Below are 22,874 nucleotides of genomic sequence, written 5' to 3' on the forward strand. Positions count from 1 at the left end.
TTGCGCACGCATTAGGGGTGTAACTTACCCTTTTGGTGATGTGCATTTTAAAATCAAAACGAATTCTATTTCTTTCTGTGCTTGACCGCGAAGTGGCAAACAAGAATTTTTAATTTTACAATAAAATTTTATTACAAATATCAAACTTTTGTCCAAATTACATCTCTGTGCGCTGACTTCATTCAATTGCTTTAAGTTTCCCGCGTTATTCACTTCGCGATCTATATTTTATATTTTTAATGGTTAATAGTTTTTGATTTTGGGCTGACCATCCCTGCTGTGCCGTTGAAAATTTAGTGCTTTATTTTCATTTATATTTAGGTGTTTAATTAAATTAATTTTAAGTTTATTTATTTAAAAAAAATTTATGGGAAGTGAACTTTTTTTCCCAAATTTTGTTATTATACTTTAGTGCATAATATAAAACTTCAAATAATTCAGTGAAATAATACTGATTGTGTATATAAGATTAACAATTTTTCTAAATTGTTTTTTAAAACAAACGTGTAATAAGAAGAATTACAAATTATCAAAAAATGGATAAAAATTCTCGGTGGTTATTCACCAAGGAACAAATTATTAATTCGCCTTCAAGAAAATATAAAATTGATTTTGATAAAGAAGTCAAGTATCGTCATATGGCATCGGGATTTATCCAGGATCTTGGTCAGTCCTTAAAACTGTATCCTTTTTATAGAAAAAACTGAAATTTAACCATTTTTCAATAGGGGGTAAGCATTTTTTGTTTCAAATTTGGAAAATTACATTTTTATAAAGTGTAAATCCTTTTTTTTCATAAAGGTTAGGATTTATAGTATATAAACTATTTTCTCGTACTTTAGCAATAATTTTATTTGGGTTTACATATTTCTATGATATGTTAAATTTTAATTAAATAAAGTATTTTGACTTTAAGAATTGTTAAAATTTTCAAAGTTTTGTAGGTTAGGAATTATATGCGGCAATTGAAATAAATTATAAATAAAAATTAAGATTTCCTTTTTTTGTTTTAAAAATAATTTATTAATTTACAAATCTGTTATTTTTTTTGGTCACATTTATTTTACGAATTTTTAATTCAGAATTTATTTTGATGTAACAATTCTCTATTTTGTTTAATTTAATGAATTATTAAAATCCTTAACCATTTGCTATTAGTACACAATTATGTATAAATACAGCTATTGTGTATATGCATCGATTCTATATGTTTCATTCAATGACAAAATTTGATAAATATAAAATGGGAATGGCGTGTTTATATTTATCAGCAAAAACGGAAGAAAGACCCCAAAGAATTGACACTGTGATACATAAAGCTTATAAATTTCTTTACAAAAAAGAAGGTACTGCCTCACCATCATCTGAAGTAAGTTTCTCAATTTTTGTTTTTCCTCCCTTGTGACATTAATTTTAAAAATTAACAATATTTTTTATTGTATTTAAATGATTTATTTATGTTGAAAAAAAAAATTATTTAATTTTTATACAATGTTAAAATATTAATTTTACATTTTTAGCGTTACAATAAAATGTATGACGAACTTCTTTCTCATGAAAATATTCTTCTAATGACATTGGGTTTCGATGTTCAAGTTACTCATCCTCATTGTGTAATGATCAAAGCTTGTGAACTTATTAAAGGTGAGCTTGTAACATGAATTTTATTGTATAAAAATATTTATAAATTATTTTTATTTATTATTTATGTTTATTATAGTTTAAATTTTAATGAAAATCTCTATCCGATTTCGTACTAATTGAAAAAATTTTATAATTATTATTTGCTAATTTTATAATTATCTAAATTTAATTTTTTATTTTTTGAACCGCGAGGGATAAATTTATTTTTTATTTCAAAAATCCAATAGAAGATGATCTGTAAAAGGGGGGGTAAAAAATAACCAGTAGAAGAAAAATTAAATTTTTTTTTTCATTTACAAAAAACAAAGGAGAATGATTTTTCACTTGAATGCAACGAATTGAAAGTTTACTTTCTTGAATTCTTTTTTTAAAATTTAAAAAAATAACATTTTTTAAAACCAATCACGATCCGTAAATTATTTTTTCAAAAAATGTTTTAAACGAAAACATTTAAGAAAGACAATGAAATGAATAAAAAAAAAAAATCAGTATTTTTTTTTTAAGAAAATTTAAAGCTAATCGGAAATTTTTTTTTCAATTTTTTGTAGAAAAAAAAACTTTCTGGGCTAAATTAAATTTAAAACTGAATTAGAAAATTCTCAGCTAATTTCGATTTTTCATTTTGAAAACTAATGAAGATTTTTTTTTTTTATAAATAAACCGAAATGTGAAATTTGTAATTGAATTATGTAAAAAAGTTTTCCGAGGAAGTTTCAGAAATAAAAAGAAAAGAATCTTAGTTTTCAAATTTTGAAAAAGAAAAACGGTCAATAACTAACAATGAAAACATTTTTTGTTTAATGAAAAAAAAGAATGTTATCAATTGTTTTTTCTTTCAGCCAACAAGGAGTTGAAAGCAACTTCTTATTTCCTGGCATCCAACAGGTTGTTATGATTTTTTTTTTATTTTAGAAATAATATATTATTAGAATTGATATTTAATCAATTAAAAAAAAAAAAAAAATGGCAATTTAATTAAGGGATGCAAATTGAAATTTTGATTTACATCTCTTTTTTTTCTTTAGCCAACAGAGAATCAACTGGCACAGTGCATTGTGAAGGCTGTTAAATCATATATGGTAGATAATGTTTCAAAATATTAATAGTAGTTGCATTAAAAAAATAATTTCATATATAAATTATTTAGTAATAAAAAAGTAATTATTAAATATAATAGAGAATTAAAATTTATTATTTTGGTGAATCTCATTAGTTTGCTTCTAATTGTAGATAATTAGTCGACATTAGGGTGTCTTAATAATGGGAAATATTAATTAGTTTTCTATAGAAATTTCTTTTTATTACGTTTCTCTTAATGCGTTATTAATTTCTTTTAAATTTGCGGTATTTCCCCATTTTGTCTAGACTTTCGGGGGGTTTTTTTTTTTTGGACAAAATATCCCTTATTAAATTTTTGAAATTTAAAAAAAAGCAATAAATGTTTACAAAATGTTGCTTTTTTCAAATTCAAAATAGTTGATAGAATTTCTATTTGTTCTGAATTTAATATTTATTTCAATATTTCTTGTTCTATATTAATTTTTTGAAGAATTTTTAATATAATTAAGCCTTTGTTAATGTAATTAGTATTCTAATGTAATTTAGTATTTCAATATTTATTTTATATTTTTTTAGATAATTTAATTTAATTTAATATTTGTTTATTTCTTTTTTTTTAGTATTCATTTGACAACAATGTGTCTTCAGTATAGGCCTTCAATTGTTGCCTGTTTGTGCATTTATTTTGCCTCAAAATGGACTTGTTACGAGGTAAATAAATATAAAAAAACAAAAAGATTGAAAAAATTGTATTTTTTTCAATAAAACTCAATTTTTTATATTTAATAATTGTAACACAGATTCCATTAAGTGCATTTGGAAAGCCATGGTTCACTTACATTGATCCTGATGTGACTTTGGAATTTTTGGATAGTTTAACAAGTGATTTTCTTCTTATTTTTGAACATTGTCACACAAAACTTAAAAGAGCCATTGAAACATTATCGGGAATTAAACCTCGAGTTTCCTATAATCACAAACTTTTGAACAATCACAATCATGCGAAACAATTAAAAGAGGAGGCTGAATTAAAGGAACAATTCAAAAATGAAAATGGATTGGAAAACAAATCAATTGAATTGTATTTATCGAAACCAAATTCAATTCTCAGTCCTGAAAGTTTGTTTAGCAAGGAAGTGAGTATATAAATGAATTAAATTTTTAAATTAAATATTTTAATTATAATTTTAATTTTATAATTGTTTTAGGAACTTGCAACATTGCAGGAACCAATTAGAGTGGAGGAGAAAAATTTACAAGAAATTAAGGAACCGATTAAAAAAATTGAAGAAACTTGTGAGAATTCATTGAATTTGGAAAATAAACGAAAACTTTCTATCGATGATGGTCCACGTAAACGTTTTTGTATTTCAAATGAAAGTGAATCGGCATTAAAAATGGTTATTGATATTTCAACAATTTTAAAGGCTTCCTTAACTCAAAATCCTTTGAAATATATTGATATTTCGAATTCAACATCTGTTTCAACTACTCTTTCAAAATTACCTGAAATAAATGTTGAGAGCAATCAAATGAAAAATAAAAATACAAATGAATTTGAAAAACAAATAAATGAAGTACAATTATCAAATGATGAGAGAAAAGAAGTGCAATCGTCATATTATGAAGATTATGTGAAAAATCTAGTCCAAGAACCAATAAACGATTGTTTAATAAATACAACTGAGATTTTAGTCAGTACAACTGTCGATTCAGAGAAAGAAAGTGATATTTTTATTAATGTCACTGATATTTCGGATACAATTGTCGACGCTCCACAAATTATGCCAAGTAACGTGGTGAGTAAATGTGATGACAATAATAACAACGACGAAGAAGAAGACAATCAAGAATATAAGCAAAAATACAAGAGTAAAAAATCAAAGAAGGAAAAAATTGATAAGAAAAAGAAGAAACGTGATAAAAAAGAAAAGAAACACGAGAACAATAATTGTGATACTAAATTAAATAATAATAATAATTTAAATGTTAATCGATCAATGACACCAATTATTATAAGTATTCCAAAAGAAAAATTGAATTTAAGTGATAATTTACTTTTTTCGGGGAACAAAATTAAAGCATCTGAGGGAAATAGTTTAAAAATTAAAATTCCGAAGAAAATGATCCTTGACACAAAATTGGATTCACCTTCGACCAATGAAACTGTTCAGGCGTCAATTAGTTTGCAAATTAGTCGCGATATTCATAAAAGGGTAAGAATTGTGAAATTAAATTTCGATTTTTTTTTTTTTTTATTGTTAAATAAAATTTTTAGTTTAGAGAAGACAAATTTATTGGTTTTTAAAATTTTTATATTAAAATATTTTTAATTATAAAAATATTTGTTAAAATATTTGTTAAAGTATTTATAAAGATATTTGTTGAAATATTTATTTTAATTTACAGAAAACAAAGGAAATGACATGGATGACTCAACAGCATCGAATGCAGACAGTTTTTAATGGATATTGAAAAAAAAAATTACTATCTACACGAGAAGGGAAAGCAGTCATTTTTGGAATATTGATAAGCATAAAAAATGATACATTTGATAAAATTACGTTTATTTGCAATTTTGATATAGGGATCATGCAACAAAGTATTATTTATTTATAGTTTTTTCTTTTTTTTTTGTTACTTAAGAAAAATGCATCAATTATCCTCTTTAATTATCGAAAGTTTAATGAAAAATTAAAAAAAAATATTTTTCTTTAGACAAAATTCAAGTCTAACTTTTATTTATAATTTCTTTAAAAAAATTTATTTTTATTGCTTTAAGTTGTAAAATTAATTTTTTTTTTCGACGATAATTGCATTTATCTTAAAAATTATTTTATTATTACAATAGAATAGAATAAAATATATATTTAAATATATTTAAACAATATATATATATAGTTATAATATTATGAAGATGAAGATGAAAAGCTTTTCAAAACTCCATTTTTTTTTCTAGAAAATGAATATAATATTTTTATTTTTGATATGATTTTCAAAAGCTTTTATTATTTTGTACAGTATTATTTTATACTTTGTAAGAATGCGTAATATTTCAGTATTAAAAAAAAAAAAAATGTTTTGCTACACAAATGTAGAAAGTATCTACGAATTATACGATTAGGAAAAACAATTTATGCCATACTTGTGCCATATACATTGAAAAATAATTTTCAATATAGTTTTTATAAATAAATAATTGTTTCTTTATAAAATTTCTGCTTTGAATTATTTTCTCCTTCTATTTAAAATTTTTTTTTAAATTAGAGAACAAATTTTTAAACTATTGATAAAATTTTTTATTTTTTAAATCTTTTACAAAAATTAAATTATTAATATATTACTAAAAAAAAGTAAATAAAAGTTTCTATTTTTATATTTTCATTAAATTTATTTTTTTTAAATTTCCCTCTTTAATATTGAATTTAACGGAAGCTTGGAAATAGTTTTAATATCTCGTAACATTAATGAAACTGTATTTATTTTGCGTAGAGAAAAAAAAGATTGAAAAATTTGGATTTACAATTTCACACGTAAGTTTTGCTTTAATTTTGCAAAAATTGTTAATTTCATAGTTTTTTATTTAAAAAAAAATATATATATATTTGACATGAATTTGTAATTCAAAAATTGAAAATATTGCCCTCTTTAATTGAGAATAATATAAATATCTAAATAATAATTAAAAATTTAATTAAATAATTTTTCCAGTGGAAATATATTATTTTCTCAAATATTAATGTTATGAAAGTTTTCTGTGTTTATAAAGTCATTACAAAGTCAAATCAAAATTAATTGCTGTTCAATCATTTACTATTACAGTGTAATAAAATATTATTAAAATGTTTCTCTTTCCTATTAAATTAATAATAAAATTTTTTATTAAAGTTATAAAGTCAATATTCCAAAAATTATTTCATTAATAATTTTTGTAATGTTTCTTTTTTTTGAACTTATACTAAAGTAAGGTTTTTTTTCCAGGTGCAAAAATGGAGGCAAATATTTTCGAAAATCCATTATTTAATGCGGCAAAAAGAGGACTATTCGAGGAATTAAAGAAAATTTGTGAAAATCACAATGAAAAAGAGGAAAAGAAACGTGAATTTTATCCAGCACTTTATATTGCGTCCTATCAGGGTAATGTGGAAATTGTCAAATATTTATTATCCATTGGAGCAGATCCAAATTATTCATTTAAAAATTGTCTACCACCTTTACATGCCGCGGCTCAAAAAGGTCGAATATTAATAGGAAAATTACTATTAAATTATGGTGCTGAAATTAATTCTAAAGAAAAAATTCAATCAGAGTAAGTAAAAAAAAAAATAAATTTCCCAATAGAAAAAAAGGAAAAAAAAATTTATAGAGAAATTTTCCACAAAAAAAAAGAGAGAATACTAAATTATTTTTTTTTTTTTCAAATAAAAGAACAAATGAAATAAAAGAGATGAATTATTTTTCAACACCACTTCTTACGGCTTCACGCGGTGGACATGAATATATGGTGAAATTTCTTTTGGATAATGGGGCAAATATTGAAGCAAAATTATCATCGATATCAATTAAAGTTTCAGGTATGATTGAAAAACTTTTTACATATGGTGATTATAGTGAAACGGAAATTAATTCACATAGTGAAAAAATTAGCTACACATCATTACATTTATCAGTTGAAAATGGAGAAAGACGTGTTGTTCGAACATTAATAAAATATGGTGCAAATATAAATTCAAAATCAAATTTAAATATTACACCGCTATTTGTTGCTATTGTTAAAGATGTGGAATCAATTATTCATATGTTAAAAAAAGAAGGTGCAAATTTATATGATATTGTTAATGGAATAAGTATCTATCAGTATTTAATTTTACGTGAACGTAAGAAAAATGATTTAAAAATACAAAAAACACAAAATAATTCAAATAGCGAGGAAGAAATTGAATATTCATCATGTGAATTGTAAAATTTAGAATGATATTTTAATTTTTTTTTTTAATTTTTACCAAAATGTAGAAAATTTTATTTGACGAGACAAGAATAAAAATCTAAATTTAGTGAATGATGACTCGATTTTATTATCACGAGGATTCCCTGGAGAATCATAAAAGATATTTGCTTTTTATAATTAATCTCGTTTAGAGTAATGTTTTGATCGAAAAATAAATTTTATTTTGAGAATAATATCTTTTATTGTCGAATATATATTTATATATATTATTGTAAACAAGAAAATTAAATCACAGTGATGTAAGATGGACAATTTATCATGATGTTATAAAAGATAATTTCAACGTCATTGTACGAAGAGTGTGAGAATAATAATTATTTTACAATTCACATTATTCACTTGGTATTTTTAATTTTATTTTCGTTCTGTTCTCAAAAGAATCATACTTTTTTTTTTATTGTTTCCTGATTAGTTACTGACGCATTTCACTAATTATAAAATTCTAATTAACATTAGATTAGAAATTAAATTCAAATTTCGATTAAATTTCCCAGTATAAGATATTTATGACTTATTAAATATTCCAAAGGAATAAAAACAAAAAAAAATTATATAATTTCTTTTCTTCGGTAAATTTGAAATTTTATTGAAAATATCCGAAAAAAAATTTTCAGAATTATTTTTATATTATCATATTTTTATATGATAAAAATTAAATTTTACATTAATTATAAATTTTTATTATTTTTTTTTTGGGAATAATTTATTCATTAAAAGGGGAATAATCGAAAGAATGTAAATTCTAATATATAAATAATTTCATAATAATATGTAAATAAAAAAATCACGGAACTGATGTAATATACAATTCGTGATCTGGTTATATATTTAGAACATAATTTGCAAATAATCATGCTGTCTCATCTCAACGAGGAAGAACTTTGTAAAGATGAGCAATAGGGATTTTTGGCAGAATAAGCGGTTTTTTTTTTGCATAAATTTCATGAAATTTTACCATTCTTTTTTTTTTTTTTAGGAAATTTTACTATTTTTATCAAATAAAATTAAATAATTTCTCTTTTCAATTTTTTTTTTATAATTAAACGAAAGCGGAACTTGATTTTATTATCAATGATAATGATTGACATTCAAAAGATTATTTATCATACTGATACAATGAAATAATTGAAGACAGGTATAATAAATAAAAACACACATGGGGTGGGCATCCCAGATAAAAATAAAAAAAAAAATTGTCTTTTAAATCTGATGTGATAAAAATGATAAAATTTAGGGACTTTACTCTCAGTGAAATTTTTATATAAATACCGTTAGGCAAAAATAATCTTTGCCAATTGGCAGTTTTTTTTTTTTTTTATTAAAAGAGAGTTAAGATAAGAAGACATTGACTCAAGGTTTAGTGAAAAGAATTTTAAACTAATTTGCCAGAAAAAAAAAAAAAATAACACGCGAACGTGACTAGAAAAGTGAGGAGAACGTCTAGTGCAACGAATAATTTTTGTAGAAGAATTTTAATATAAAGTGTTATTAGCATACACACTTGTAATCAATAAACTGTAAAATAGGAATTTTGTTCTATTCTCCAGTGTAGAAAAAAAAAAATTTTGCAATCAGTCGAAAAAAAAACTGGTCACTTTTTTTTCATTCTCCCCATCAATGAAGTTGATATCTCGAAACAGATTATTATATATGGATTTCCCAATCCTGGAATTCGCATACGTCAAAGAAAATGATTAGCTTTCGATTTATCCTCGTGCAGCAAAAATAAAAGGATTATTTATCGATTCGACGTAAGAACAATAATTTTATATTTACATGATAAACGTTTGTTAAAAATAATTGTACAGAAAAAATAAGATTTTTCACCAAAAAAATTTGTTAAAAAACAAAAAAAAATAATAGGAATTGAAGATTTATATTCTATTTTTTTTTGTGAATTTTTTCATTATTGGAAAAAAAATCGTTGCACTACACGATCACAGAACTCGCGATGATAGAAATAAGTGGCACCATTATTCACAGCGAGGAGTAGCTGTTTAAATTTGTTTTCTTTTTTTTATTTTTTTTCCGCGTACCTACGTAGAGACGCGATTTACGTAGGACCGTAGGTCAGTGTCGCAGTTTCAGGTGAAAAATCTCCTCCTCGCGACTCTGAAGGAAATACGGTTTACCGCACTCGCGACAAGAGGAAATGGAACTGACGTCAAACAGGAGTGCTCCTGGCGTCGTTTCTCTGGGTATACAAGAAGAAGAAGAAGAAGAAGAAGGCGTGCATGACAGAAATGTGAGGGGATTGGCTCTTTCAAAACTGGCACGAGCCACCTGTTTCACCAAGTGGGGCATCCCTCTTCAATAAGAGCCCCCTCACCTAAAGGATAAAAAATACATCGGAGGATCGCAGGATCGTCCAGTTTGCACTCGACAATTTTCAACGATAGTCGAATTGAGTTAGAAATAAAGTTCAAAAAAAAAATGAATTCAATAAAAATATTATTCATTTTATTATGGACTTGTATTGAGGCACAAAATCAAATTTCTGAAACTCACCCTCGTAAAAATCTTGGCCTAAGTGCAAAACATCATCATCATCATCATCATAATCATCATCATAAAATAAATCAAGAATTAATTGATCTCAATCAACAGGAACAATTGAAACTTCAGCCAAGGGATTTTTCGAGTTTTCGTGAACGTAGAAAACGACATAATAATAGACACAGTAAAGGTGTTGAATATAAACAAATGACATCGGATGAGGAGAGAGATTTTCAAGAGAGTAGAAAACGTGGCGCTGTATTCTTGGAGAAAAGTGAAGACTATGAAGTTGAAGTTAAAGAGGCGCAGAATAATTCAATTTGTGATTATAAAGTGATTCCAATTCCTGATCTTGAAGGGAATAGAATACCCGCTGATTTGGAGCACGTGGTTTGTAATCATGCTGGATCAAGATGTCAGGATATGGGCTTTTATTATTGTCTTCAAACATATAGAATTATTGATGTTTATCATGGTCATCGACGAAGTAAAATGAAAATTTACGCTGGATGTGTTTGTGCACTTTTTGATTTTCCTGATGTTCAACCACAATCGCCTCGGATACATCTAGACGACTAATTTTTTTTTTCGAAAATTCTCTGAAACAAAGGGAATTTAATTATTTGCCGTGACAATAAGTGAGAAAAACTATTTCGTTTTTTTTGTCATTATTAGAAAATAGAAGAAAAAATTAAATTATATTTTTTCTTCAGTTCACAAAAATCTTGTGGAATTAGAACATTGTGATATAGTATAAGTTTTTTAAATTACGATTCTTTTTTTTTTTTGTAAAATGTGAGCAAAATCGAAAATTAAATTATAATATTATTTCTGTAAATAATTGAGGAAATATTAGGAGAGAAACAGATTTATAAAATGATTTTGCGTTAACTTTTTACTCTGTGATATTAGAGTTTTTATTTATATATTGTGTAAATTGTGAATGAGAGAATGAGAGAGAAAGAATGAAAGAATTAATATTTTTTTGCAAATAGGCGTGTAAATTATAAATTTAAAAATTAGAATTCTTAGTTAATACATATTTATTGTTTCTTTGTATAATTTTTGACTGATGTATCATGTAAATACACATACATCATATACAATTTAATTCATTTTTATTGTAAATAAAATGGCGTATTTATTTTAGGGATCATTGCAGTTTTAAAAACATTAATATTTATGATTCATTCATCGAAAACCATGTTGTTCATAATAACAGTATTTTTCATTCACTTATTTATTGTAATGGCAATCGGATTTCATGTGTAAAAAAAAATCATTCATCGTGAGATTTTTTAATAAAAAAAATCCAAATTTTTTAAATTGACAATTCTGTTTTTATTTTTCCCTTCACAATTTTTTTTAACAAATAAATTTTTTTTTTCTTCTTAAATTTGTTTTGAAAAATATTATTCTTATTCGGAAAAAAATTATTTTTGAAAAATTTAAATTGGTCAAAATTTGAATTTTGAACTATAAAATGACAAAAAAAAAAAAAATGACGTAAATTGTTTTTTCACACATTATTTAATGAAAAAAACAATATAATACATATATTTGTGTTTCATCTTTTTAGAAAACAAATATAATGACGTAAATATTGGAAAAAAATTTGGACTATGACTTTGCGAATTCTCCGACAATTTGAAATAGTATCAGATTCTGATGAAATTCCAATATCACGACCTTTGATTCTAGGTTTTTATTAATTTTAAAAATACACTAACCGTCACTTGATATGAGATCACCTGTTTTTTTTAAGAGATGCATAAGTTTCCTAACTTTGAGAATCTATAGAAAATTATAATTTTTTTCCTCAAAAGAGCAAATAAAAAAAAAAAAAGTTCACTTGGTTCCTTGAACCCAAAGTTTAAATTCACTTTATTAATTTTTCAAAGAAAATTTCTTTTTTTTTTTTTTTAAAAAATACCTATTTTCTAATATGTAAAAAATTTTCTTTAGAACTTTAAAACAATTTTTTTTTTGCTCGTTTCAAAGATTTTCTAAATTGAAAAAATCAATAGAAATTTTTTTTAAAAAAATTACGATTTTTTTGAGAACATTGATTTCTTGTTATTGTAAACTGATGTTTCCAAAAGTGGTTCAAGACTTAGAGGAAAAAAAAAAAAAATTATTTTAAATCCTGTAAAAAGTTGATAAAAGAACAATAAATTCCTTGTCTCGAAACTAGTATTATTTTTGTCAATTTCAGAATGTTTACGTTTGTCATCGAAATTTTTTTTCAAATATTGTTCCATTTGTTTTTAACTTTATAATTTGAATGATGAAATGTGTGTGATTTTTAAGTCGTAAAATTGAAAACGAAATTTACTGCAAAATCCTTGGAAAACAAGTACCTTAATGTCATTTATAATTATTCAAAAAAAAAAAAAAAAACAAACATTGACTTTTGATGACAAGTGCCATAATTTTAATTAAAAAAAAAAAAAATCACACTAATTTTTGTTACTTTGTTTTGAAAAATAGACAATTGAAGATTTTTTAAAAATAAATTTTATATAGTTTTTTTTTAAATTAAAATAAAAAAAAGAAGAGTAACGAAACTAAAAAAAAAACTAATTTTGTTGATAAAGAAAAGTTTCATTGACTTTTCAAAGAAAAATATAGTAAATTTATGTAAATTAAAAAAAAAAAGAAACAATTAACATTTCTCAATATTAATCCGCCCCTCCGCCAACCTTTTTCCAAATATCAAAGTGATTTATCGAATTTTATTCAATTACGAGAATTCATTTGTCATTATAAAGAAATTTATTAATAGTCCCAAAAGAGTTAAACTTAGAATTTCGGCAATAAAAACTGGTCGTAATGCGATTTCGGGTCATCGACGTCACTACGTGGCCTGAAAAAAATGTGAATGGCCTGAAAAGATTTGAAAAAATGATAACATTAAAAATTCAGCGATCTGCAAAAAGACCATAGGTCCATCTTAAATAGTCTCCCACCCTCCCCTTTTTTTATATTGTATAACTTTCAATTTAAAATGCCGTCCTTTTTTTTTTGCATCCGTACGCATATACATTTATTTATGGGTAAACCTGCTGCGAATCTCATAATACTTGGATTAATGAGAGTATCATGTCCCTATGTGAGTGTGTGTGTCTACAGGTATTATAATTATTCGATTGACGTTGATGACGTACGTTGTGTGACGCAGAGGATCGTGACGGTTGCATTTATACACACAAACATTTAATATGTGAATCACCGTGAACATATCGCAGACATATATATATAAAATAATCGCGGTGGTGGTGGAGGGACTTCCCGAATTTATGTGAAAACACAAGACAAGGTGAAACCAGTTTCAAGACTGGATTGCTGTCGTACTGACAATCTCGTCGCGTGTCGCAATTATTTTTCTATATTCTATTTTACAAGAATCGCCGTTATTTCGAAAAAAAAAAAAAAACAAAACTATCATAGTAATTATTTTTTATAATTAGTGTATCATTTTATCTTTTTCTTTCTACTACAATTTGCGTACTTCTTTATTTTAAATATATCAAAATTTTATCTGATTTTATTTCTAATTTTTCGTGAATTTTCTTTTTTTTTAAATTATTTAATGAATATTACAAAATTTTTCCTTAATTTTGAAAAAAAGTGCAAAAAAATTTTTTTACCTATTTTTGTGTTGAACGTACATTCAATTTTTGGAAAACGAGAATAGGCCAAAATTTCTTCTCCTTGCAAAAATTCTCACCCTCCTGAAGTGTTTGACGTAAATTTTTTCCAGCAGTTTCCGGCAGAAAAAGTATTAAAATTGCATCAAGTAATGCGACAATGGCAACTATTAAAATTGGCAATTCTTTCCAAGTGTTGCTCTGAAAAAAACAAAAACAAATATTTAATATCTAATAAAATAAAACTAAAACAAAATTAATAAGAGAATAAAAAAAATTATTTACCAAAAGTATAATATAGGGTGTGACAAAATGCAAAATAGTTGCTAAAAAATGAATTGAAGCGCTACCTTGAGTTCTCAAAGTAGTAGGAAAAAATTCTGGCGTGTATTGAATAAACAGAAAAGATAATAAATCCATTCCAAGTCGTCCTATTGATGCCATGAAAATTTTTCCAATTTCTGTTTTAAAAAAATAATTTATTAGAACAAAATAAAGTATTTTTAATTTTAATAAAAAAAAAAAAAAATAGTGAATTATCATACGCACCAGATTTAATAATAACAAATGCAAAGCTAAATATCGTGATTAGAATCAATGACAAAGATCCAATAAATCTACGACCTAGTCGATTTACTAATAATTTAAATAATAAAAATGCCAACATCGTTTCAATACACGTCCAACTAAACGATAAGAAAATTGATATTTCATATCGATGTAAATAATACAAATTCGTGTCCAATATTACAGCAGTTAGAGCACTGGAATTTTTTATGGAAGAAATTTTTTTTTAAAAAAAGACGAAATAAAATCTTTGATCATTAAATTTTAAATATAATTTAATATATTAATAATTGTGTGTAATTTTTTATTTACTTACAAAATAAGCGAAAAAAGAACAGTATTCTTGGCAAGATGAGGAGTTTTTCTGAGATCCAATAAAGTTGCATTTTCAATATTTTTATTTCCATGAGTTAAGTTCATCTAGAAAAAAAATATTTGAAAACATATATATATAGATTTATGAAATTATTTGTTTATTTAACATACCAAAAGTTCGTCGTACATCCATGCTTCAGGATTTTTTCCATTTACTTTAGCAATTCTACGGAGTTTTTTCAAAATTTCGTCTGACATTCCTTTTGAGGCGTACCATCTTGTAAAAAAATATTTATTAAATAAATATTAATTAAATTAAATAAATCCTTTTTTTTTTTAATTCCAAAAAGAAAATATTTACCGAATACTTTCTGGCATTATAAATGTAAGCAAGAAACAAACAATAAATGATAATGAAGAGAAATATGTGAAAATTCTCCAATCACTAATAAAATATGCTGACCATATTAAAAATAATTTTCCACACATTAAATTCAATCCAAATCCAAGACAAGTTATAATATATCTCTTATTTTCGGCAGTGTATTCCAGAGCTAAAAAATTTATAATATACTTATTCAATAATTTAAAATTTGAAAAATGTTTAAATGATTTTTTGTTTTCCATACCTAAAATAATAGGAACAGTTATAATATTATCAAACGCAAAACCCAATATGAATCGACATAATGTGAAAATCCAAAAATTATGAGAATTCGCCGTTCCAATTGTGGCAATAAATGCAAAAACAGTGCAAAATTTTAATGCTACCAATCTGCCTTTTTGATCGGCGATCCAACCGAATATAAAATTACCAAATAGAGAACCAATAAAAAAAACGGCTTGCGCTGTTGCTATTCGATATTCATGATCGCAAACCCAATTCATCTACATCGAAAAAAAAAAACCTTATTTTTATTTAATCAACTTTTTTTTTTTTTTTAATATAATTTATCTAAATTTTATTTATAATTTTTATATTGCCTCTTACCTCAACGCCAATACTTGGATATGGTATTAAACTAAAATCATATTCCCAATCATCACATTTAACTGTTTCATTTGTCTCCCATTGTTTTAAATTAAAATCATTTTCAACAATAATTTCATGAAAATTTAATTTCTTACGATGACATCTTTCAAAGAATGGATAATTACTTGACGCTGGTATCGCCAATTTAATTCTGTAAAAAATAAAAATAATTGTTGAAAAATAAAAAAAATTTTTTTTTTTTTTGTTCATTTTTGAACTCACCTTTGATCTTGTGTTAAATTTAAGTTCATTAATTCATTTATTTTACACCAATGTTTTTGAGGTACTGCAACAATGAGTAATGGTGCAATAAAAACTGCGACAAATGCTATTCCAAATGGAAATAAACTCAATAATAATGTCCACTGAAATTTGCCAAAATCACCAATAAATGGAAGAATATCTTCAAAAAATTGTAATTTTTTTCTTGAATTCTTTGCATCTTCTTCAACTATTTCTCCCATTGTTAGTAATTAAATAATAATTTTAATAAATTTATTAAAAATGATTTTGCATATTAATAAATAATTATCATTGAATATTTTGAAAATGAACACAGTTGTGGAAAACAACTGAAATAATTTTTTAAAAAAAACTTCCTTTAACTAATTGTCTTGTTTGGTAAACTATTTTCTTTTTGTTTTTTAACTTTGTAGTCTTGTTAACTTTTAAAAGTTATACATCGTAAAAATAAACGACCTCTGATACCAATAATACTAATTTTCTTTTTTTTTTTTTTTTTTTTTTTTTTATCACAAAATTGTTTCAATTTCAATAAAATTATAATTTTATTAAAATATCGTAGTAGATAGTAAAATTTGTAATTCTCTTTATAATCTCTAAAAAGTATAAGAAAAAAATATTAGACAATATTAAAGCAGAAATTCCCCAAATTGAAAGAAATTTTTGTTTTAATTTATTCTCATAAAACTATTTCCAGTTTTTTTTTTCTATATTTCATTATCACTAAATTATCAGTTTTATCAATTACTATTTTGTATAAAAAATAAGTAATATTCTTTGCTAAGACATTTTAAAAATATTCGAAAATTGGGAAATTCCAATTTTTTTCCATTAAAATTTAAATTATTTATAATTTATTAATATCAATATATATATTTTAATAGAAAAACAAGATAATTTTAAAAAACTTTTCAATTGTAATTACATTTATTTAATAAAAATAATTGTACAATTACAAATAAAATTTCAGATCTAAATTATTAATAAAATTAAAAACTTACAATAATATAAAATTATTATTATTATTTGAAGAATATTTTTCTTGAATCTAAAAACAAAAAAAATTGAATAAAAATTTCGATTAATAAAATATTATAAAAGCCTCGAAAAAAAAAATCTTTAACAAAACATTTGTTTTGGAACTATTGATTTAAATCACATAATAATCACTAATTTTCTCTTTTTTTATATCTTATTATCGATTTATTACAAAAAAAAAAATCACATATCTTCATTTTTTGCAGTCTTGCATTCAATGCAAGTTACCACAATATCCACATGTCCCTTACAAGAGAATCTTCGACAAAATTTACATTTTATTGTTGTATCAACATTTTTTGCTCGTGCACATAAATGACATCGTCCACGTTTTCGACTTTCTTCATTATTTTCCTTTTGTATTTCAATTGGTTCAACACGATATCTCGCCAATATTGCTCTTATTTCAATGGGTAGTGTTAAAATTTTTGCCCTCTCACATAAATGATTTTTCATTAAACTTAATGAGAGATTTTTTAAAAATTTCTTTCTTATAACACGACAATCCTCATTATTTGCCTCATATAAAATTTGTGCATTAACACTTGCAATATTTGTTAATGTAAAAAATAATGCCAATGTCCATTTATTTGTAATGCGTGCAATAAAATAAGCATTACATAATTGATGAACAACATCAACTGCACCTTTTGTCATATCATAATAAAGTGCAACAAGTGGTTTTTTTGTTTTCTCATCGACAATATTACAATTTTTCATTGTCGATAATAAAATAATTGAACGATTTGTTTGCGTTACATATGAGACAAGTGTCATATTTGGCTTATATCCAAATATTGTTGTACCAATTCGTTTATATTTATTTGGTAAAAATTCCACAGGAATATCAGATCTATCTTTTGTTATTGCACCGATGCATGTAATTTTTTTCTCTAATAGAGAATTAGCGAGTTTTGAACTCATATACCAACTGCCAATTGTTAAATTTCGATTTGAACCCTCAATTGGCGCAATTAAACGTTCAACAATATCAATTGGATCATTTGATACACGATATGGACCATCAGGTTGTGTTCCACAATAAATTTCAAAATTATTTGTAAAATATGTTTTTGCATCGCACAATGCAAATATTTTCATTCCACATTTTGCAAGATTTTTCGATAAATTATGACTAGAATTCAATTGTCCTTCAAATACATCTAAACTTTTAACCGTAACAAATTGTCCAACGCTATATGAACTTTTACAATTTGTTATAAATGAATCCAAAAAATAACGTATTGGCGCTAATTTATCAATTGTTCGTCTTTTATGTTTTATTTCATCATTATCAAAACGTAAATTTCTTAATAGAAATAAAAAACGTTTTTTACTCATACAAGCACGTATCATTGATATTCCCGTACCATCAGTTGTCCATAATTCCTCTGTACTTGTATGATTACCTTTATTAATTCCAATTAAAAATAAAAGTCCAAATAATGCTAATAATTCATTTTTCGTTAAATTTTGCACATCTCTATCACGTTTATATTGATTTTTTTTTCTCTCAATTTTTTTATTTGTACTCATTACAATTAAATCCAACATTTTCTCATCAATTAATTTTAAAAAAGCATCACTCTCACTAGTTACATTTATTGCGCTGCTTATTAATTCCTGAGTATGTAATTTATCATTATTATTATTATTATATTGAAATTTTCTCCACTTACACGTGTCATTTTTTGTTGAAAAATAATCATCTCTATCGTTTGTTAAAAAATAATCCTCACAATCGGATGTTGCTTCTAATTCAGATGAATAATCTTTATCGTTACTTAAATTATTCATATTGTCCTCGAAAATATTCTCCTCATCTGAACTTGCATCCTTCACAATTTCCCTCTCGTCTGGTATTTCATTTAATAATTGAAAAATTGTTCTCTGTTCCATAAATGACGCCCTAAAAATTAAATTTTAAAATTTTAAAAACCAACATATATTTTAAATTTACTATACAGTCGAGTAAAATCAAGAAACTAATTTCAGATTTTATCTCAAGGTTTTACAATATTTTCTAACTAAAAAAAAAAATGACAAAAAATCACAGAAACCGGACATGGGTAATTACATAGATTACATGTTTTAGAATTAAATGTAAAATTGTTTATTCAATATTTTAATAATAAAAATAAATTTAACAAAATATTGAACTTTAATAGTAAAATTTAATTTTTTTACAATTTAAAAAGAAAAGAAAATTTTTGATAATCGTCTATATTATAAATTACATAGTGTTACATAAACTCGTTAAATTTCTATACTTTGTATATTTCTTGGAATAAAATAAACGTTTCCAATAATTGCTTTATATAACGTTAATTTAAAATCGTGACTAGAAATGTATCAAAAATATTTTTAGATTTTAATTTACAGAAACAAGAATAAAATCAATAAAAATTTATAGAATAAAAATATTTTTATTTACATCTTTCTTTTTTTTTTTTTTTTTTAAATAAAGAAAATATTTATAAATCAAAAGAGGAAGTCATTTTAATTCAAGAAAAAAGTATAATGTCAAATGGAGAAATTGATTTAAATTAGATTAAGATTTTACAATCCTTTTTCTTTGACCTTCTACAATGTTTGATGAGATAATGACATCAATGAATTACTGGCCTAAATATGAATTGAAATAAATTCTTCGAATTAATACCAGGGTGTGTGATGTAATAAAATTTGAAATTATCAAAAAAAAAAAAAATTTAATTATAAAATGAAAAACACAAAAAATTGAAGATAAAATAATAATTTGAATTAAAACTAGAAATGAATAAAAAATATATAAAAATGACATAAAAAAGTAAATTATATAATATAACAATTTAATTTATTTAAAAAAGAAAAGTTTATTTAGGTAAAGAAGTTTTATTGAGAAAATAGAAATAGATATTTAAAGAATTATAAAATTCAGTTTCTAAAAAATTATTTATTTTAATTATTTATTTATTATTTTTTTTTTTTTTTTGTAAATATAGACAATCTCTTCCTAAAAGTCGCACAAGGTACAATTCTATTTTTAGCCCCTTATGAATATACTATACATATTATAATATATATATATATATATATATATATATATATATATATAAGCGATGACTAAAATATTTTTAAAATTCAAATGTTTTATTATTAGATAATTTATTGTCATTATTTGGAATTTTCATTAAATTTGAAATGCATGCAGAATTAATTTTTAATTGTTTAAATTAGTCAACAAAAACCTTGAATTAAAAATAAAACAAATCAGCTGATGCCGGACTAAATAAACGAAATAAACTAACTAAATATTCTATAAATATACATGCAATTACATTTTTTTTTTTTAAACTAAAAATTAATATAAAAATAATATAATTTATATAAATAAAAAATACTTACATTGTTGATTATTTTATATTAATTTATTGTATTTTAAGAGTGTATATTCGTTTTTCTTTTTGTAGTATGATTTCGAATATATATTTTAAAGGACGCAATCAAACGCAACTGATGACTTTTCTTATATGCTTTTGTTTTCGTTTAGAATTTGATATATATGAATTATGTGAACTTGTATAAGATGTTGTCAGGGTCAGTACACCACATATTTTTAACTTTCTTCATATTAATATTTTATGTTAATTATTTTTTATGTCACTCAAATGCAAAAGAACACAAAAATCACATGTTGCTTCAATTCATCTCACCATGTTGATCTGCACGTGTTCCGGTAATTATATTAAAATTCCCTCTCCTCAATTCTATCGCCATATTGGTTTAAAATATTTTAAATCGTATTTCCAAAATCTTTCATCATTAATATTGCGCACGCGTCAATACAATTATTCTCATTGGCTTCGACTGTTAATGCTAAAAATTTAAAAATATTCTTGTTTATTATTTAAAATATATTTATAAACAAAATTTCAATAATTTTATAATTATAATTATTATTATTTTTAAGTAATTAAATTGAGTAATTATCATTTAATAACTTGGAAATGTTTATAAAGGAACTGTCATTTTAAAAATATTTTAAATACGCGCGCAAAAAAAAGGAACCAATGAGCGCAATTGTTTTGTTGCAATATGTGCTAGGTTAGAAATACACATAGTTTTTTTTGGGGATGAAAAAATAAATAAATACAAGTTTTGATAAACGGAAAAACCGGTATTTTATCAATTTTTTTTTAACTAATTGGAATATTTAGTTATATATTGGGAATATCGAACATTAAAGGTGAGAAAAATGTTTTTAGGTTATGTTGACATCGTTAATGTTTTGCAGAATAATTATTAAATAATAAATATTTTACTATTAAATTATATGGAAATAACAAAGAAATATTTTGAATTTATTTAAGTTGAAATGAAAAAAAAATTAAATCTTTTGCAATTTAATGCTAAACAAATTTTAAATTAAATGTTTATACATGTGTTTGTGTATTAAGATAAGATAATTTTTTATACACAGTGATCACGACAGTGATAAATGAGCTGACATTTCTTTTTAACAGTAAAGGCACAAAGTGCAAGAATGTCACAAAATAACGAATCTGATATTCTTGTTTCATCTAATAATGGTATTTTGAAAATAATACTCAACAAACCAAGAAAGAAAAATGCTATATCAACTGAGGTACATTGCTTTAAATATATATATATATAGAAAAAAAATTATTTTCTATTAATAACATTGTCTTTTCAATTAAGATGTATAAACAGCTTGGTGATATAATAAATGAATCAGCAAAAAATAATGATATTCGAATGTTAGTATTGACTGGAGCTGGAGATTTTTTTACAAGTGGAAATGAATTTAATGTATCATTAATGGGTGATGTTGAAGGATCCACACGAAAATTTAAGTACGCAAAATTGATATTAAAAAAAGAATTTTTTTTTTTTAATTGAAATACGAGAAAAAAAATTATAATTTTAGAGAATTTGTCGATGCTGTAATAAAATGCCCAAAACTTTTGGTGGCAATTGTTAATGGACCGGCAATTGGAATTGGAGTAACAGTTCTTGCACTATTTGACATTGTGTACGCCTCTGAAAAGGTATATGAATTATTATTTATTATTTTTATAATTCATATTTTTTTTGTAAAATTTCTATTGAATTTTTTTTCTTTCAGGCATATTTTAACACACCTTTTTCAAAATTGGGTCTCATAGCAGAAAGTTGTTCAAGTTACACTTTTCCAAGGCTTATGGGCAGATCAAAGGTATATATAACTATTTTATTAACAAAAAAGAAGCATTTTTAATATTTATAAAAGAAAATTTTTTCAGGCTGGAGAAATGCTTTATTTTTGTCATCAAATGAATCCAGAGGAAGCTAGAGAGTGTGGTTTGATTTCCAAAATTTATAAATCTGATTCCGTTGATGAAATTTGGAAATATTTGGAAACAATAGTAACAACAATGTCGTTTGAGGTATTAGTTTATTTTTTTTAAATTCCTTTTTTTTATTTACTATTTTTATTCATTATTATTAATATACAAATATATGAATAATTATATATATATATTTATAAATATAGAAAAATTGCTTTCATTTTCAGACAATTCAAGCAACAAAAATGTTAATTAAACGATGGGATATGAATAAATTATTAAAAGTAAATGAAGATGAAGTTAAAGAATTGGTGAAAAGATATAATTCCGAGGATCTTGTGAATCGAGTATTAACTTTTGTCAATAGAAAAAGTAAATTGTAAATAAACTATTTTTATGTTTTTAATTATTTATTTTAAATTTAAATCTTGCCAATTTTTGTCCAATATTTTTTAAATTCTCTTTATGAACAACCAATAAAATTTACGCAT

At 23.8% G+C, this 22,874-nt stretch overlaps 4 protein-coding genes across 7 annotated transcripts; 2 read left to right on the forward strand and 2 right to left on the reverse strand.

Annotated features, from left to right (window-relative positions):
* The first annotated feature begins 92 nt into the window (after window positions 1–92).
* Window positions 93–5,558, forward strand: LOC127284230 (cyclin-L1-like). The gene is made up of 8 exons (XM_051309564.1): window positions 93–682; window positions 1,159–1,369; window positions 1,521–1,644; window positions 2,484–2,529; window positions 3,324–3,414; window positions 3,504–3,839; window positions 3,912–4,919; window positions 5,113–5,558. Exons 1-8 carry the CDS (start codon window positions 537–539, stop codon window positions 5,176–5,178), a joined length of 2,028 nt encoding a protein of 675 aa, XP_051165521.1. The 5' UTR covers window positions 93–536; the 3' UTR covers window positions 5,179–5,558.
* Window positions 5,559–6,077: 519 nt separating this feature from the next.
* On the forward strand, window positions 6,078–22,789 carry LOC127284238 (enoyl-CoA delta isomerase 3, peroxisomal-like). 2 transcript variants are annotated; one of them, XM_051309581.1, is made up of 9 exons: window positions 6,078–6,236; window positions 6,685–7,012; window positions 7,132–7,277; window positions 21,559–21,680; window positions 21,755–21,909; window positions 21,984–22,104; window positions 22,182–22,271; window positions 22,339–22,482; window positions 22,611–22,789. In XM_051309581.1, exons 2-9 carry the CDS (start codon window positions 6,693–6,695, stop codon window positions 22,764–22,766), a joined length of 1,254 nt encoding a protein of 417 aa, XP_051165538.1. In that variant the 5' UTR covers window positions 6,078–6,236; window positions 6,685–6,692; the 3' UTR covers window positions 22,767–22,789. The 2 variants fall into 2 exon arrangements, with proteins under 2 accessions (XP_051165538.1, XP_051165537.1); XM_051309580.1 differs by lacking the exon at window positions 6,078–6,236 and adding an exon at window positions 6,294–6,526.
* On the reverse strand, window positions 10,674–16,489 carry LOC127284237 (carcinine transporter-like). 3 transcript variants are annotated; one of them, XM_051309578.1, is made up of 10 exons: window positions 15,995–16,485; window positions 15,731–15,923; window positions 15,369–15,627; window positions 15,101–15,293; window positions 14,911–15,016; window positions 14,741–14,844; window positions 14,407–14,621; window positions 14,143–14,318; window positions 13,858–14,058; window positions 10,674–10,806 (listed from the first exon to the last, which is right to left on the reverse strand). In XM_051309578.1, exons 1-9 carry the CDS (start codon window positions 16,234–16,236, stop codon window positions 13,858–13,860), a joined length of 1,689 nt encoding a protein of 562 aa, XP_051165535.1. In that variant the 5' UTR covers window positions 16,237–16,485; the 3' UTR covers window positions 10,674–10,806. The 3 variants fall into 3 exon arrangements, with proteins under 3 accessions (XP_051165535.1, XP_051165534.1, XP_051165536.1); XM_051309577.1 differs by lacking the exon at window positions 10,674–10,806 and adding an exon at window positions 12,881–13,093 and having other exon boundaries at window positions 15,995–16,486; XM_051309579.1 differs by lacking the exon at window positions 10,674–10,806 and having other exon boundaries at window positions 13,864–14,058; window positions 14,208–14,318; window positions 15,995–16,489.
* Window positions 17,196–20,820, reverse strand: LOC127284236 (uncharacterized). The gene is made up of 2 exons (XM_051309575.1): window positions 20,441–20,820; window positions 17,196–18,962 (listed from the first exon to the last, which is right to left on the reverse strand). Coding segments are annotated over exons 1-2 (1,728 nt in total). The 5' UTR covers window positions 20,443–20,820; the 3' UTR covers window positions 17,196–17,236.
* Window positions 22,790–22,874: the final 85 nt, after the last annotated feature.

The sequence above is a fragment of the Leptopilina boulardi genome, unplaced genomic scaffold (genome assembly GCF_019393585.1).
Source record: "Leptopilina boulardi isolate dan_hultmark-lab unplaced genomic scaffold, ZJU_Lbou_2.1 LbouV2_32, whole genome shotgun sequence".
Lineage (NCBI taxonomy): Eukaryota > Metazoa > Arthropoda > Insecta > Hymenoptera > Figitidae > Leptopilina > Leptopilina boulardi.

Bases quoted from the DNA above. Each gene is read 5' to 3' on its own strand.
- LOC127284230 (XM_051309564.1), top strand. From the start codon at position 537: ATGGATAAAAATTCTCGGTGGTTATTCACCAAGGAACAAATTATTAAT. The intron at 683-1,158 runs GTATCCTTTTTA...ATTTGCTATTAG, and splicing joins CTTGGTCAGTCCTTAAAACT to TACACAATTATGTATAAATA. The intron at 3,840-3,911 runs GTGAGTATATAA...TAATTGTTTTAG, and splicing joins AAAGTTTGTTTAGCAAGGAA to GAACTTGCAACATTGCAGGA.
- LOC127284238 (XM_051309581.1), top strand. From the start codon at position 6,693: ATGGAGGCAAATATTTTCGAAAATCCATTATTTAATGCGGCAAAAAGA. The intron at 22,105-22,181 runs GTATATGAATTA...TTTTTCTTTCAG, and splicing joins TTGTGTACGCCTCTGAAAAG to GCATATTTTAACACACCTTT. The intron at 22,272-22,338 runs GTATATATAACT...AAATTTTTTCAG, and splicing joins GGCTTATGGGCAGATCAAAG to GCTGGAGAAATGCTTTATTT.
- LOC127284237 (XM_051309578.1), bottom strand. From the start codon at position 16,236: ATGGGAGAAATAGTTGAAGAAGATGCAAAGAATTCAAGAAAAAAATTA. The intron at 15,924-15,994 runs GTGAGTTCAAAA...TATTTTTTACAG, and splicing joins AATTTAACACAAGATCAAAG to AATTAAATTGGCGATACCAG. The intron at 14,845-14,910 runs GTATGTTAAATA...TTTTTTTTCTAG, and splicing joins GGATGTACGACGAACTTTTG to ATGAACTTAACTCATGGAAA.